We start from the raw sequence: 16,277 nt of genomic DNA on the forward strand, positions 1-16,277 counted from the left end.
GCTGCCCGGAGCCCTGTTCTGTGAGCTCGTAGTGAGTCGTCGAGCCACGGAGCAGGAGGGGAGGACCGAGCCGGCCTGGAGGATAGGGGACAGAGAAAATCAAAGGATGCAGAAAGGGAGGAGAGGAGGGTTGAGGAGGCAGAATCAGGAGATAGGTTGGAGAAGGTTTGAGCAGAGGGAAGAGATGATAGGATGGAAGAGGAGAGAGTAGCGGGAGAGAGAGAGCGAAGGTTGGGACGGCGCAATACCATCCGAGTAGGGGCAGAGTGAGAAGTGTTGGATGAGAGCAAGAGGGAAAAGGATACAAGGTAGTGGTCAGAGATTTGGAGGTTTGATAGATTTGGATTTCCTCCCTTTGATGCTGTTGGCTTTAAGGCTAGAATGGCGCTGCAGAGATGTATAGCTGCCGTCTAACGCGTTCCTGACCAATTCTGCTGTTTTGTGTGATTTCCTATGACCGAAAACAGCTTCTGGACATCAGAACAGTGATCACTAACCTCGATTTGGATAAATATTTCTACTTCAACGAGTCAACAGCTGTGGATGTACTGCTCATTCCGGACCAGGCCCTAATCCCCGGGATTCGAAAGAGGAAGAGGCGACACAAGAGAGGCAAACGAGCGAGCTCCCTGATGAGACTAAGACGGCGAGTAAGTAAACACTCCCCCCACCCTCCATTCTTTTGGCGAACGTACAATCACTAGAGAACAAGCTGGACAAGCACCGTTCGAGACTATCCTATCAACGGGACCTGAAGAATTTTAATATTCTGTTTCTCGGAGTCATGGCTGAACATGGTTAATATACATTTAGCAGATTTTTATGTATTGTCAAGACCAAACGGCAGTTTCAGTTAAGGTTAAGGGGGAGGTGTGTGTCTCTTTGTTAACAACATCTAGTGTGCAATCTTTATTGTTAAGAAAGTCTCAAGGTTTTGCTCACCTGAGTTAGAATACCTCATGATAAGCTGCAGACCATACTATTTACATTTACCAAGAGAGTTTTGATCTATATTTTGTAGCTGTCTATTTACCACCACAAACAGATGTTGGCACTAAGGCTGCACTCAACGAGGTATACAGGGCCAAAAGCATACAAGAAAATGCACATCCAGAGGCAGTGCTTCTAGTTGCCAGTGTTTTCAATGCAGGGAAACTGAAATCTGTCTTACCTAATGTTTTATCAGTATGTCACCTGTGGAAATAGAGGTGAAAAAACTCTAGGTCACCTTAACTCCACACACAGAAATGCATACAAAGCTATCCCTTGCCCTCCATTTGACAAATATGACCATAACTCAACCCTTCTCATTCCTGCTTACAAGCAAAAACTTCAACAGGAAATACCAGTGACAAAATGTACTAGTATGTCACCTGTGCAACTAGAGGTGAAAAAACTCTAGATCACCTTAACTCCACACACAGAAACGCATACAAAGCTATCCCTCGCCCTCCATTTGACAAATCTGACCATAACTCTATCCTCCTGATTCCTGCTTACAAGAAAAAACTCAAACAGAAAGTACCAGTGACGCGTTCAATACGGAAGGGGTCTGATGAAGCTACAGGACTGTTTCGCTCGCACAGACTGGAATATGTTCTGGGATTTATCCGATGACATTTAGAAGTTTAGAACATCAGTAATCTTCTTTATTAATAAGTGCATTGATGATGTCATCCCCACAGTGACCATACGTACATATCCCAACCAGAAGCCATGGATTATAAGCAACATTCGCACTGAGTTAAAGGCTAGAGCTGCAGCTTTCAAGGAGCGGGACTCTAATCCGGACGCTTATAAGAAATCCCGCTACGATCGCTGACGAGTCATCAAACAGTCAAAACCTCAATACAGGATTGAATCCTACTACACCGGCTCTGATGATTGTCGGATGTTGCAGGGCTTCCAAACTATCACAGATTACAAAGGGAAACCCATCCGCAAGCTGCCCAGTGACGCGAGCCTACCAGATGAGCTAAATTCATTCTATGCTTGCGAGGCAAGCAACACTGAACCAAGACCTTTAAACAGGTTAACATTCACAAGGCCGCAGGGCCAGATGGTTTACCAGGATGCGTACTCAAGTTGGCAAGTGTCTTCACTGACATTTTCAACCTGTCCCTGACCAAATCTGTAATACCAAAATGTTTGAAGCAGACCACTATAGTCCCTGTGCCCAAGAATGCCAAGTTAACCTGTCTAAATGACTATCGCCCGTAGCACTCACATCTGGAGCCATGAAATGCTTTGAAAAGCTGGTCATGGCTCACATCAACAAAATCATTCCAGACACCCTGGACCCAATCCAATTCACATTCTGCCCCAACAGATCCACAGGTGACACAATCTCTATTACATTTCACACTGCCTCTTTCACCTGTACAAGAGGAACACCGACGTGAGAATGCTGTTCAACACCAGCGGGGACAGACAGCTCAGAATTCAACACCATTGGCCTCCAAGCTCACTGAGCTCAGGACCCTGGGACTGAACACCTCCCTCTGCAACTGGATCCTGGACTTTCTGACTGACCGCCCCCAGGTGGTGAGGGTATGCAACAACACATCCACCACTCTGACCCTCAACCCGGGGGCCCCTCAGGGGCACGCTTAGTCTCCTCCTGCACTCCCTGTTCACCTACGTCTGTGTGGCCTCGCTTGACTCAAACACCATCATCAAGTTTGCTGATGACACGACAGTGGTTAGCCTGATCACAGACGATGAGACAGTCTATAGTGAGGAGGTCAGTGACGTTTCCCTGAACATCAGCAAGACAAAGGAGCTGATCGTGGACTTCAAGAGACGGAGGGACGAATATTCCCCCATCCACATTAACGGGCTGTAGTGGAGCGGGTTGAGAGCTTCAAGTTCCACTGTGTCCACATCACTAAGAAATGTTCATGGTCCACACACACCAACACAGTTGTAAAGAATGCACCACAACGCCTCTTCCCTCTCACGAGGCTGAAAAGGTTTGGCATGGGTCCTCAGATCCTCAAAAAGTTATACAGCACCATTGAGAGCATGTTGACTGGATGCATCACCTCCTGGCGCAATAGAGGTTAGTGTACACTAGAGATTGACACAGGAGTGAAAATTCATTCCTGTCCCTCTTGTCCTGTCAATTTGTTTCCTGTACTGTCCCGATCCCGCAACATTTATATAACCCTGTAACTTTCCTGTCCCATCCCGATAAAAATCACTCCCTTCCCGTTCTAATTTTTAACGCTCAGAAATCAGAAATTATTTCCTCTGTTAGCTGCTCGTCTGTCTGTCCCCGCTCTGTGGCATCATCGCATTAGTGGAAACCAAGACTGTTCTCAGGGCAAGCCTGGTTGTAGCTAGATGTTCGAGTCGCATTTTAGCGAACCCCTAACCCTTTTCCTAACCTTAATAAACGTAGCCGGTTAGGATAATTAGGTTATCTTAACCTGCTGTGAAAAGTCACTTATGCTAGTCAAAACCGTCAGTTATGCCTTGAGAACAGTCTTGGTTTCCACTAATGTGATACAGCCGCTCTGTGTGTGAATATCCTAGCAACTGCTCCCTTTGGCTGGTGCTCAGCGCTCACGAGACAGTTGCTTGTACAAAGCTGATAACAACCACCTTACAAGATTTTGGCAGCCCTTGTACTTTCCTAGACTCTGATGAATTCATGGATATGGACATGTGTAATTGTGTACGTCTATGCTTGCATCTGATTTAAGTAGTAACTGGAGAGAGGAGCGAGAGTGAGCCGACGGAAGGGCGAGGGGGGAAATTACCTTTTTATTTTGTATTAATTTTTATTAAGTTAACTACTCTATATTAGGCCTACACTGTTTTCTTTATGAAATGCTCCACACATTACATATTTATAACCCTTGCGTTATTATTATTATTATATCCACATGTTATAATTGTTCTATTATTTATATTTTCTCTCTGCATTGTTGGGAAGGGCCCATAAGTAAGCATTTCACTATGAGTCTCCACCTTTTGTTTACAAAGCATGTAACTAATAACATTTGATTTGATTTGATTTTGATTAGAGAACCTGTCGGTGATAGAGAACTGTTCATGTTTTCTCTATATCCATGTGTCTTTCAACCACCCCAGTCATCCAAGAAACAGTTTTGAATCAGGGTCTATTAACTAGAACAAACATTATTCTTGAAATGGAGGAGGAACACTTCTCTAAAGTCATTTATAAGATTATAAATCATACTGAAAGATGCTGTGCTAGTCGACAAACACCACACAAAATCTCAATTGACATCCCTCTCTCTGTGCCCCCAGGCTGGTGGTTTGTCAGTACAGCGGAGGAGCAGGGATGGGTCCCTGCGACATACCTGAATACCCACAGTAACACACGAGATGACCTGGAGCTGGGCGCCTCCAAGTCCAGGGAAGGTAAGAGCTCCACACTGCTATGAATACAGGAAGAAAACCTCGACATCCAGAATACAGTATACATTTACATTTACGTCATTTAGCAGACGCTCTTATCCAGAGCGACTTACAAATTGGATACAAGCTGCACCACAATACAGACCACGTTAGCCTTCGTCACTTCCAGCAACTGGGTGAAATTTGTGGATGTGTAATATCCCACAACCTACAAGACCACTGTACCTCCACTACCCCCATCTCTTAAAGGGTACAGTAGTCTGACTCCCACGCCCGACCCACCACCGACTGACGTTAACGTCCCACTTTTCCCCGGTGTGAACAACCTTCTTTCTACTGCTGCCACTATAAACACCCCTGAACAAGCTCCAGAGTCAGCCCTGAATAAATATCCTGGAGAAGGAGTGTCAGGGCCTAAGACACAACTCTGGGTTGAGGTGCACTGAGTGACGAACTGTACTTTACAGTAGCAGTGTAGAAATTCAATGCAATACTAAACGAGGTTACCTCCATGGAGTTTAGGATGGTAAACGGATGAAAGAGGTGCATGTTTGGTTCACTGTAGGGGTTGAACTGTGAGGAGTTTGTTTATGTGAGTCAGTCACTAGTCAAGTCATGTCTGAAGTTAATTATTCCGGGCCCTGAGATAAATCATGTCAGTTTATGCAGACTGATTATGACACAAAACTAGAAGATATTGATGAATGTTGCTCTGTCTGTTCAATGGTTGAATGCTGCTATATCTGCATTAAAACCTACAAATCTGACAAGAAACACACCTAAGCAAGAGGGTTGTTCGCCAAATGATCAGGCTGACATAAAATTGGGATCCACTCATACAGTCATTAGAACTCCCTTTCCCAAAACACACAGCATGGGTTAGACTATAATGTTGTTGTGTGGCATTCCAAGCTATGTCATAATCTAGCCATTCCCAATATCGAGAGTTGCTTTACCGTTAGTGCCTTAACATTATTAGAGTGCTAATATTAGAGGGCTAATATTGTGGAAAAGGCCACGACTGTATTGGTCATTATTTTACAGTAGGCATAATTACATACCTGCAGTACCTCCCTAATGCATTTCATGTAGTTTGGAAAGAATACACTTTAAGGATTGAAATCATTTATTTCCAACAAACATTAACATTTTCTAGCACTCTGGTTAAAACAGCATTTACTGTACTGAGTGTCGACTCCAAAACACTGTGACCCACATTGCCCCTGGCACTGTAGATCTTCTGACTGAAGGAGAGAGGAGAGGGCATATGCTGCATTGAATTAACCTCTATAGTCCAATAGTTACACAGTAATCTCAACAGGCTTCTTCCTCCCTAGGCCTGCATACAGAATGCATATCCATTCTGTATAAAACCTTTTTGGAGAGGAATTATTAATATTTCTGTTAGTGTGACAGCTTTCTGGATTTTCACATTTACACAAACCCCACAAGTGACCCCCCCCCCCCCCACACACACACACACACACACACACACACACACATACATACATGCATATATACATACACACAAACACAAACACACACACACACACACAGAGCGAGAGAGACACACACTACAGTACTCTAGCTATCTACTCAATGCAGATAGCAGACGCAGCCAGAGCGGTCAGAGGACAATCTGTCAGTGTAATTAACATGTATGTGTCTAGTCAGTCATGGGAATGTCTCAGGATCCATAATGAATCTCTCTGTCAGCCCTGTGGCTCCACAGCACTCTGTAAAACACTGTCATTGAGATGGGGCTCTTGTTGCAAACAGGAACTGGAACACATAAATTCAGCAACAACAAAAAAACATCCTCTCACTGTCAACTGTGTTTATTTTCAGCTAACTTGTGTAAATATTTGTATGAACATAACAAGATTCAACAACTGAGACATGAACTGAAAAAGTTCCACAGACATGTGACTAACAGAAATTGAATAATGTGTCCCTGAACAAAGGGGGGGGATCAAAATAAAAAGTAACAGTCAGAATCTGGTGTGGCCACCAGCTGCATTAAGTACTGCAGTGCATCTCCTCCTCATGGACTGCACCAGATTTGTCAGTTCTTGCTGGGAGATGGTACCCCACTATTCCACCAAGGCACCTGCAAGTTCCCGGACATTTCTGGGGGGAATGGCCCTAGCCCTCACCCTCCGATCCAGCAGGTCCCAGACGTGCTCAATGGGATTGAGATCCGGGCTCTTTTCTGGCCATGGCAGAACACTGACATTCCTGTCTTGCAGGAAATCACGAACAGAACGAGCAGTATGGCTGGTGGCATTGTCATGCTGGAGGGTCATGTCAAGATGAGCCTGCAGGAAGGATACCACATGAGGGAGGAAGATGTCTTCCCTGTAACGCACAGCGTTGAGATTGCCTGCAATGACAACAAGCTCAGTCCGATGATGCTGTGACAGACCGTCCCAGAACATGACGGACCCTCCACCTCCAAATCGATCCTGCTCCAGAGTACAGGCCTCGGTGTAATGCTCATTCCTTCGACGATAAACATGAATCCGACCATCACCCCTGGTGAGGCAAAACCGCGACTCGTCAGTGAAGAGCACTTTTTGCCAGTCCTGTCTGGTCCAGCGACGATGGGTTTGTGCCCATAGGCAACGTTGTTGCCGCTGATGTCTGGTGAGGACCTGCCTTACAAGCCCTACAAGCCCTCAGTCCAGCCTCTCTCAGCCTATTGCGGACAGTCTGAGCACTGATGGAGGGATTGTGCGTTCCTGGTGTAACTCGGACAGTTGTTGTTGCCATCCTGTACCCGTCCCGCAGGTGTGATGTTTGGATGTACTGATCCTGCGCAGGTGTTGTTACACGTGGTCTGCCACTGCGAAGACGATCAGCTGTCCGTCCTGTCTCCCTGTAGCGCCGTCTTAGGCGTCTCACAGTACGGGCATTGCAATTTATTGCCCTGGCCACATCTGCAGTCCTCATGCCTCCTTGCAGCATGCCTGAGGCACGTTCACGCAGATGAGCAGGGACACTGGGCATCTTTCATTTGGTGTTTTTCAGAGTCAGTAGAAAGGCCTCTTTGGTGTCCTAAGTTTTCATAACTGTGACCTTAATTGCCTACTGTCTGTAAGCTGTTAGTGTCTTAACGACTGTTCCACAGGTGCATGTTCATTCATTGTTTATGATTCATTGAACAAGCATGGCAAACAGTGTTTAAACCCTTTACAATGAAGATCTGTGAAGTTATTTGGATTTTTACGAATTATCTTTGAAAGACAGGGTCCTGAAAAAGGGACGTTTCTTTTTTTGCTGTGTTGAATATGGATTTAGCTGAAGATGTTGATGTTTGGAGGCTATGACAGCCTAATGGTGAATCTGTCCCTAATTGGAAAGACTGTCACATTAATGAAAAACACTTGGACATGTTCCTACTTAGGGTGGTCATATTTCATAATTAGTTTTTATTTTCATGAGTTCTGTAATACCTATAATAGGCCTTAGATTGACTCATCCAATATAATGGTCATCATTTTCAATATAATGGTTATTGGTCGTGTTCTGGAGGAGTATGTGGGTCAGTTGTTTGTGTATTTTTGAACAGGGACTTATTTTATTTCCGTTTTTCAGTAAATGTACATTTGCCCTGAAATCTGAACTGCCTGTTAAACTTTGAGATTAGTGCTCTGGTTTAGTGATGGGAAGCTTTTTTTGAATTAGATATTTTTATAAGCCCTGCCGTTTATAGTGTTGGCATGTGACAAAAGATCCCTCCTCCCTCCTAATCATTCCCATCTCCTGCATTTAACTAACAAAAACAATCAACAATTATAGACCTGGCATAGAGCTGCTGCCAAAGGAATTCAGCTGGTCTATTAATTGGATGGCATTCCCAAGCAGCAATGTGTGCCCCAGATGCTCGTGCAGGACAGGATGGGAAAACCATGCTAATAACCACACTAATTACAAGCCACAGAGAATATGTCCATAGTTTACATTTCCTGTATAACGTGCGTTCACCCCCTTCATCCACCAGTCCTTCTAATGTAATGTGATGTTGTTGTTTCCATGTTCGCCATATAAGTAACTAAAGTTGGTCCTTTAGTTGATTCCATGTTGTTTGTACAGTGTGTGCCTGTCTTTTATGTTTATCTGCCAATTTGTGTGTGTGTGTGTGTGTTTGTGTCTCGTCACCATGTGCGTGGGTCAGACACTAAGCACCGTAAGGCCCATCTGAAGAGGCTGGACCGGAGATGGACCCTGGGGGGAATGGTCAGCAGGCAGCAGAGCCGAGGTGATCAGAGACAGGGCGCCGAACTCATCCTCCTTCACTGCTCATCCTTCTATTCTCTGACCCCCCACCTGTCCCATTTTCCTGAACCCATTGGACCTTGTCCTGTCTTATCTTTCATACCTGATGCCTAATGTCTTGGTTTGTGTCATATGCCGTCTTCTACACCATCATGATCCACACCCAATAACCACTAACATCGTTATAAACCAGCTAGTAAACAGTCCAGACATGTCATTACAATGCTAAATTGGTTTTTACATCCACAATGGTGGCTTCCAGCAGTTACAGGTTTGACCTTATGCTAGAAGATAAACATAGAGAAAAATGGACCATCTTGTTGTTACTCAGTGAATGCGGTAGTGTTGGAAGAGATTGTGTCATGTAAGCGGTTTATTTTAATTAACCACTATGTGCAACTGCAATCTTTTCTGAATTACAGCTATAGCTATACAACCATGTAAAAGTTGGTAGGCCGCATTTAATATTTTGCCACTTTAGTTGTCTTTGTTACGAGCCAAATTAAACATGTACACGTACTGTATGTACTTTTCAAAAGAGTTAAAAAGCCAGACGTTTATCAGAAAAAGGTGTTTAGAGCAAGCAGGTCTACCGATGGATCAGGCTAATAAAGAATTGTATTCATCTGTTGGAGTAAGAATGAAAGTGTTTGTGCTTGCAGTGAAAAGTGTTTGTGCTTGCACACATTACCCTTGCCTCGAGACAGATTTTTTTGACAAGGGATGCGGGTTGGATTGGTGACAGCGGAGTGAGGATAGGCTATTTGAGTCCAGCCCAAGGTTTGTGCTTGGCAACAGTGTCCACAGCGCGCAAAAAAACGACCAGCCTCTGGAGTAAAAATAACTTTTCAACTGCAGGAACTAAATCTTGCCTGTGGGGAAAAAAAGCAGAAATAGCGCTGACTGCAGGAAAATAGTTTATAAAAGTTATGCAGGCGATGCATGTTGTGGTTAACATAATATCTCATTCAGAGGTTCCCCCCACTGGTGAGTGTGGGCTCAGGAAGGTTGAATAGGGTTGCCCCTGTAGGGAGGGCCCTACCAAGCCTTAAACAGAGAGACTGGAAGTCCCATAAGTCAGTGCAGGGGAAAACCAAGCATTCAGGAAGTGGCCTTTTCGGTTATATTTACAAGGCCGTACATCGTCCTATTTCTTTGCAAGTAAAATACATTTTTACTGTATCCTTATTCAGTCCTTCTAAATTCCTGATTGAGACTCAACAGGAGTAGAGGAAAGGAGAGAGTTATTAGATATCAGATAGGAATCCAGTCATTCCAGAGATATTCAAACAGTCTTAGCATGCAGATAGGACATCTCCTCTCCTCTCTTTACACTATTAGGCTGTGTTCCCTCCGCCTGTCTGTGTTTTACGGTGTGATGAGATGAGACCTCTGGTCTTTAATGACAGGAAGTACTCTGGCCTTTTGGGAAATTACAAATCAAGATTGCATCTCTGTTCTCTATCATCTGCTAAGTTTACAGAGGCTGACCGCTACCACACCATTAGTCCACTGTGTCATTAGAATTGTTTTCCCCATTTCAAGAGATCAGTGTTTGAGATTATTTTGTCACATATTTACACTTAGTAATCAGCAATCATGACATAAAGGCAATGTAATTGTCAGTTGCTGCAGGAAGACATTTACAGTATGAAGTGAGAGACATCATATTGTTAATTACAGTTTCCCTGATTATTTAAAGCCTTTGATAGTAAAATGCTGGATATCTTTGTGGATCTGACAGAATCAATCACATCAGAACTACACACAGAGAAATGTCATCAAGTCCACAGAATTCTATACTTCAAGCCTATATACAGTATGTCTTTATTTACTTTCACTCACTCAGAGGTGTTTCTACAATCGTTACAGTTCTTCCTATAAAACGTTGACATATTTTTCATTTGTTTGAGTAATGTTTTGTTTTTGAAGCAGTATAGGACATTTGAAACTGACGTGAGTCTCTGTGTTCCCACGTCCTCTCTGTGGCCCGACAGAGGAGAAGTATATGACGGTGCAGCCATACACCAGCGAGGGAAAGGATGAGATCGCCTTTGAGAAAGGAGTCATCGTGGAGGTCATCCAGAAGAACCTGGAGGGCTGGTGGTTCATCAGGTAAGGCCATGATTTGTGCTCCAACCACAATATAAACTGTTGCCTGTTTATACTGTCTCTCAATTATGGTTATTCTCACTCATGATCACCCCTTCTCTCCCCTTTCCTTCCATTCTCTCTTCCTCTCTCCCTCCCTCTCCACAGGTACCAGGATAAGGAGGGCTGGGCCCCGGCCTCCTACCTGAAGAAGGTGATGGAGGACTTCTCTCCCCGTAGTAGTAATAAGAAGGCCCCCTTGACTGGCCCGGTGGAGATAATCAGCAACATCATGGAGATCAGCAACTTGCTGAACAAGAAGGCCCTGAGTGAGATGGACGTGCAGACAGACGGCCAGCAAGAGGACAACCCCCTGACCACCCCCTCCCTGGTCAAGAGGCAAATCAGCCTGCCCATACCCTGCTCTAGCTCAGACTTCAGCCCTGGTGCCGCACTGGTGGATGTTAAGGGCAAAGTAGAACCAGCCGCTCCAGTCATAGCCCGCATCGCTCCTCACAGTATAGAGATCAGTGAGTTGTCATTCAGAGACTGAATTGGAAGTAATAACTGTTTGTTTAACTAATACACTCACATTATTTTATATCTACCAAATTGTGTTCTCTCTAGGCTCCCCAATCCTCAGACAAAAGCCACCTCCTCGCAGAGATGCAACTCTGGTCAGTATGAAACAAATCATAAATCCTCTTTAGATGTAAAGTCCCCTAATTATGGGGTGACCGTGATTTTCCTGTACAGAAAATTATGCCATTTTTGTACTGTCACTAAATATGATCATATCTATTTTACAGTTATGAGGAAGGTGAAATCTTGTAGTTAGTCATTTATAATTTGAATGTTACTATATGAAAAACAGCGCCACCAACTGGTGATGGACTCCAAAAATGAAGGTGCCGGTTTAGATAAGGGACAATCACTCTGGGTACCCGTTTAGAGGCACAATGACGATCAGGACACGGACTCAAGTTCAACCCTTTTATTGCCTCAGACACACACAGCTTTATGGTGTAGTTGAATGAATGGTATACTGAGAAATAAATAAGAAACGGGAAATATGTGTTAAAAGGTTTATGGCTAGGCGTAAATACTATGTAGTAGCAGATGATGCGTAATAATGACATAAGCAGCAATATGGAATATTATACAGTAGCATAATGACAATAACAAGCAGCAAGGGTTTAACAGTAGTACAAACTAGGATGTAGCAGCATAGCCTAACATGAAATAGCATAGCATAAATCAATTAACATGAGGGAGCAGGTAATAGTAACAGAGTAGCATAGCTTAGCAGTAATGGCAAATGACTAGCAGTACTAATCAAGCAATTAGCATTAAGTAATGATAGCGCATCATTAGCATTCGCAATTAGCTAACAGTGGTAAACAGTGTATGTCTTATGAAGTGCAAAGGTAATAACTATAAACCAGCAATATTAACTTATAAATAGCAGTAAACATGATATAAATTGTTCATAGAGTGCAATGATAATGGCTATAAACCCCAGCAACAATAGCAACATTAACAGTAAAATAACAGCCAGGCTGTTAGACAACTGCCATTTTAGGCCATAGGGGCCCATTCTAAGGGAATTTGCACATGACCTCAACTAAACAAACAAGTGCAGGAGTTATTATCGTGTTTTAACCACTACTATGTAAATGGTAGATTATTGGACACTCAACAAGGTCTGATGTCAATATTACTGAAACAAGATACAAGTGGTAAATATAAAGATCCAGTCCACTTAAAAAATGGGAGGCCTCTTACACTTCAGTGTTGTGATGCCAAAATTCTAGCAAAATGTATAGCGCATAGAATTAAAAAGGTATTGTCGCATATTAATTCTAATCAGACAGGTTTTTTTACATGGACGATAAATTTGAGATAATATAAGACAAGTACTGGAAACAATAGAACACTATGAAAAATCTGGGAAACCAGGCCTGCTATTCATAGCTGACTTTGAAAAGGCTTTAGAGAAAGTATGACTGGAGTTTATATATAAATGCCTGGAACATTTCAATTTTGGAGAATCTCTTATATAATGGGTTAAAATCATATATAGTAACCCACGGTGTAAAACAGTAAATAATTGCTACTTCTGAAAGTTTTAAACTGTTGAGGAGTAAAACAAGGTTGTCCACTATCGGCATATGTATTTATTATGGCCCTCGAAATGTTAGCTATTAAAATCAGATCCAACAATAATATCAAGGGGTTAGAAATCCAGGGCTTAAAAACAAAAGTGTCATTGTACGCTGATGATTCATGTTTTCTTTTAAATCCACAATTTGGATCCCTCCACAGCCTCATAGACGATTTAGATACTTTTTCTAACCTCTCTGGATTACAACCAAATTATGATAAGTGTACTAAATTATGTATTGGATAACTAAAAATACAACTTTTACATTACCGTGTAGTTTACCAATAAAATGGTCAGATGGTGAAGTAGACATGCTTGGTATACATATCCCGAAATAAATAAATGATCTCACTCCAATACATTTTAATAGAAAGTTAGCAAAAATAGATCATATCTTGCTACCATGGAAAGGAAAATGCCTGTCTATTTGTGGAAAAATCACCCTGATTAACTCTTTAGTCAAATCCCAGTTTACCTATTTGCTTATGGTCTTGCCTACACCTAGCGAACAGTGAAAATGAAATGGGCCTATTTATATAATGAATATGAATTCGGAGGGCAGAAATAATTAAATATTGAAGCATTAGACTTTAAAGGCTTCAGTAAAACAAAAGTTATACTTAAATCCGAACAGGTTCTCTAGCAAATTAATAAAAATGTCTCACCCCATGTTCAAGAATGGCCTTTTCCCCTTTATTCAGATTACAACCTCGCACTTTCAGTTATTTGAAAAGGAAATAATCTCCCAAATATTGACTATTTTTTAAACAAGCCATAGAAAGTTGGTTGCAATTTCGATTTCATCCACCAGAAAAAAACTGAACAAATAATACAACAAATATTGTGGTTAAACTCAAATATAGTAATAGATAAAAGAAATTATAAAAAATAAAAATAATTGTGTAATCTTTGTAAATTATATCATAAATAGGACTGGTGGAGTTATGTCACACAGCTAACATAAATGTATGGAAATGTCTGCTCTACCCAAAATTAGTAAAGTGGAAGGGGGAAAAAGTAGGGAACTTGTCTGTCGGCCCTGCATTAAAGACCATAATTGGTTAAAGAAAATTGTGATAAATAAAAAATTATACAAGTTTAATTTTATGACCAAAAAATGTACTGCTGTGCCATATAGATTGCGAAATAATTGGGAAGAGATTTTCGACGTACAGATTCCATGACACATGTTTATGAACTGGTACACAAAACGACGTCAGAATCAAAACTTAGAATTGTTCATTTTAAATTATTTTACAAAATTATTGCAACCAGTAGAATGTTATATATATGGGGGATACAATCTTCCCAGCTCTGCAGATTTTGCTGTGAAGAGACAGAATCAACCATTTTTTACTTTCCATATGTAGCTTGTTTTTGGTCATAGATGTAGGAATGGCTGAAGAATTGCAACATTTACCTGGAGCTAACTCTGCAGATAGCACTACTGGGTGATCTGAAAAGTCATAGTCAATCGATCAATAATATAATAATTTTAGCAAAAATGTGTATTTTTTATTTACAATCTGTAAAAAATTATGAGAATAGAAAGGTTCAGAACTTTTGTGAAACATCACAGCACAGTTGAAAAAGAAATGGCAAATATTAATCCAATATGGATGGTGTTAAAAGATAGATGGGAGGGGTTGAATGAAGCTGAAGGTTGGGAATAATAACAACTAATAACAACAAGATAACTAATGTAAAAAATACTGTGTCCGTAAAACATGTATAGGTTTAGAACTTTTGTGAAAGAAATAGATGGGAGAGGTTGAGGTTAGAGGAAGGACAGGAGTATAAACAAACAAAATATATGTGTACATTAGTTTATTAGTTGTTGTACATTAGTTTATTCTAATTAGGGGAGGGGTGGAGGGTTAGAAAGTAATAAAGGAAAGTATATTTAAAAAATTGGGGGGTCACTTATAAATGTCCTTGTCCTTGTTTTCCATGAAAACATACATGAAATGAGTTGCAAAATGAATAGGAAATATAGTCAAGACGTTGATAAGGTCATAAATAAAGATCATTTTTAATTGAAGTAATAATTGTGTTCTTCAAACTTTGCTTTCGTCAAAGAATCCTCAATTTGCAGCAATTACAGTCTTGCAGACCTTTGGCATTCTAGTTGTCAATTTGTTGAGGTAATCTGAAGAGATTTCACCCCATGCTTCCTGAAGCACCTCCCACAAGTTGGATTGGTTTGATGGGCATTTCTTATGTACCATACGGTCAAGCTGCTCCCACAACAGCTCAATAGGTTGAGATCTGGTGACTGTGCTGGCCACTCCATAAGAATACCAGCTGACTGCTTCTTCCGTAAATAGTTATTGCATAGTTTGGAGCTGTGCTTTGGGTCATTGTCCTGTTGTAGGAGGAAATTGGCTCCAATTAAGCGCCGTCCACAGGGTATGGCATGGCATTGCAAAATGGAGTAATATCCTTCCTTCTTCAAGATCCCTTTTACCCTGTACAAATCTCCCACTTTACCACCACCAAAGCACCCCCAGACCATCACATTGCCTCACCATGCTCGACAGATGGCGTCAAGCACTCCTCCAGCATCTTACATTTTTTTCTGCATCTCACGAATGTTCTTCTTTGAGATCTGAACACCTCAAACTTAGATTTGTCTATCCATAACACTTTTTCCAATCTTCCTCTGTTAAGTGTCTGTGTTCTTTTGCCTATCTTAATCTTTTATTATTATTGGCCAGCATCCCGGAGTCGCCTCTTCACTGTTAACGTTGAGACTGGTGTTTTGCGGGGACTCTTTAATGAAGCTGCCAGTTGAGGACTTGTGAGGCTTCTGTTTCTCAAACTAGACACTCTAATGCACTTGTCCTCTTGCTCAGTTGTGCACCGGGGCCACCCATTCCTCTTTCTATTCTGGTTAGAACCAGTTTGCGCTGTTCTGTGAAGGGAGTAGTACACAGCGTTGTACGAGATCTTCAGTTTCTTGGCAATTTCTTGCATGGAATAGCCTTCATTTCTCAGAACAAGAATAGACTGACGAGTTTCAGAAAGCTCTTTGTTTCTGGCCATTTTGAGCCTGTAATCGAACCCACAAATGCTGATGTTCCAGATACTCAACTAGTCTAATGATGGCCAGTTTTATTGCTTCTTTAATCAGAACAACAGTTTTCAGCTGTGCTAACATAATTGCAAAAGGGTTTTCTAATGATCAATTAGCCTTTTAAAATAATAAACTTGGATGAGCTAACACAACTTGCCATTGGAACACAGGAGTGATGGATGCTGATAATGGGCCTCTGTACGCCTATGTAGATATTCCATAAAAAATCTGCCGTTTCCAGCTACAATAGTCATTTACAACATTAACAATGTCTACACT

At 41.9% G+C, this 16,277-nt stretch overlaps 1 protein-coding gene across 2 annotated transcripts in view; it reads left to right on the forward strand.

The window, feature by feature from the left end:
* LOC106607224 (SH3 and PX domain-containing protein 2A) overlaps positions 1–16,277 on the forward strand; it is a 114,885-nt gene that overhangs the window by 86,532 nt on the left and 12,076 nt on the right. The window contains exons 8-12 of one of the 2 annotated variants that reach the window (XM_014203971.3): positions 4,279–4,392; positions 8,567–8,650; positions 10,665–10,782; positions 10,927–11,288; positions 11,386–11,435. In XM_014203971.3, the coding sequence (XP_014059446.2) occupies positions 4,279–4,392; positions 8,567–8,650; positions 10,665–10,782; positions 10,927–11,288; positions 11,386–11,435 (728 nt within the window). The remainder of the gene's footprint in view (positions 1–4,278; positions 4,393–8,566; positions 8,651–10,664; positions 10,783–10,926; positions 11,289–11,385; positions 11,436–16,277) is intronic. The other variant, XM_014203975.3, reaches the window with a different exon arrangement.

Source organism: Salmo salar, chromosome 01, assembly GCF_965601325.2.
Source record: "Salmo salar chromosome 01, fSalSal1, whole genome shotgun sequence".
NCBI lineage: Eukaryota > Metazoa > Chordata > Actinopteri > Salmoniformes > Salmonidae > Salmo > Salmo salar.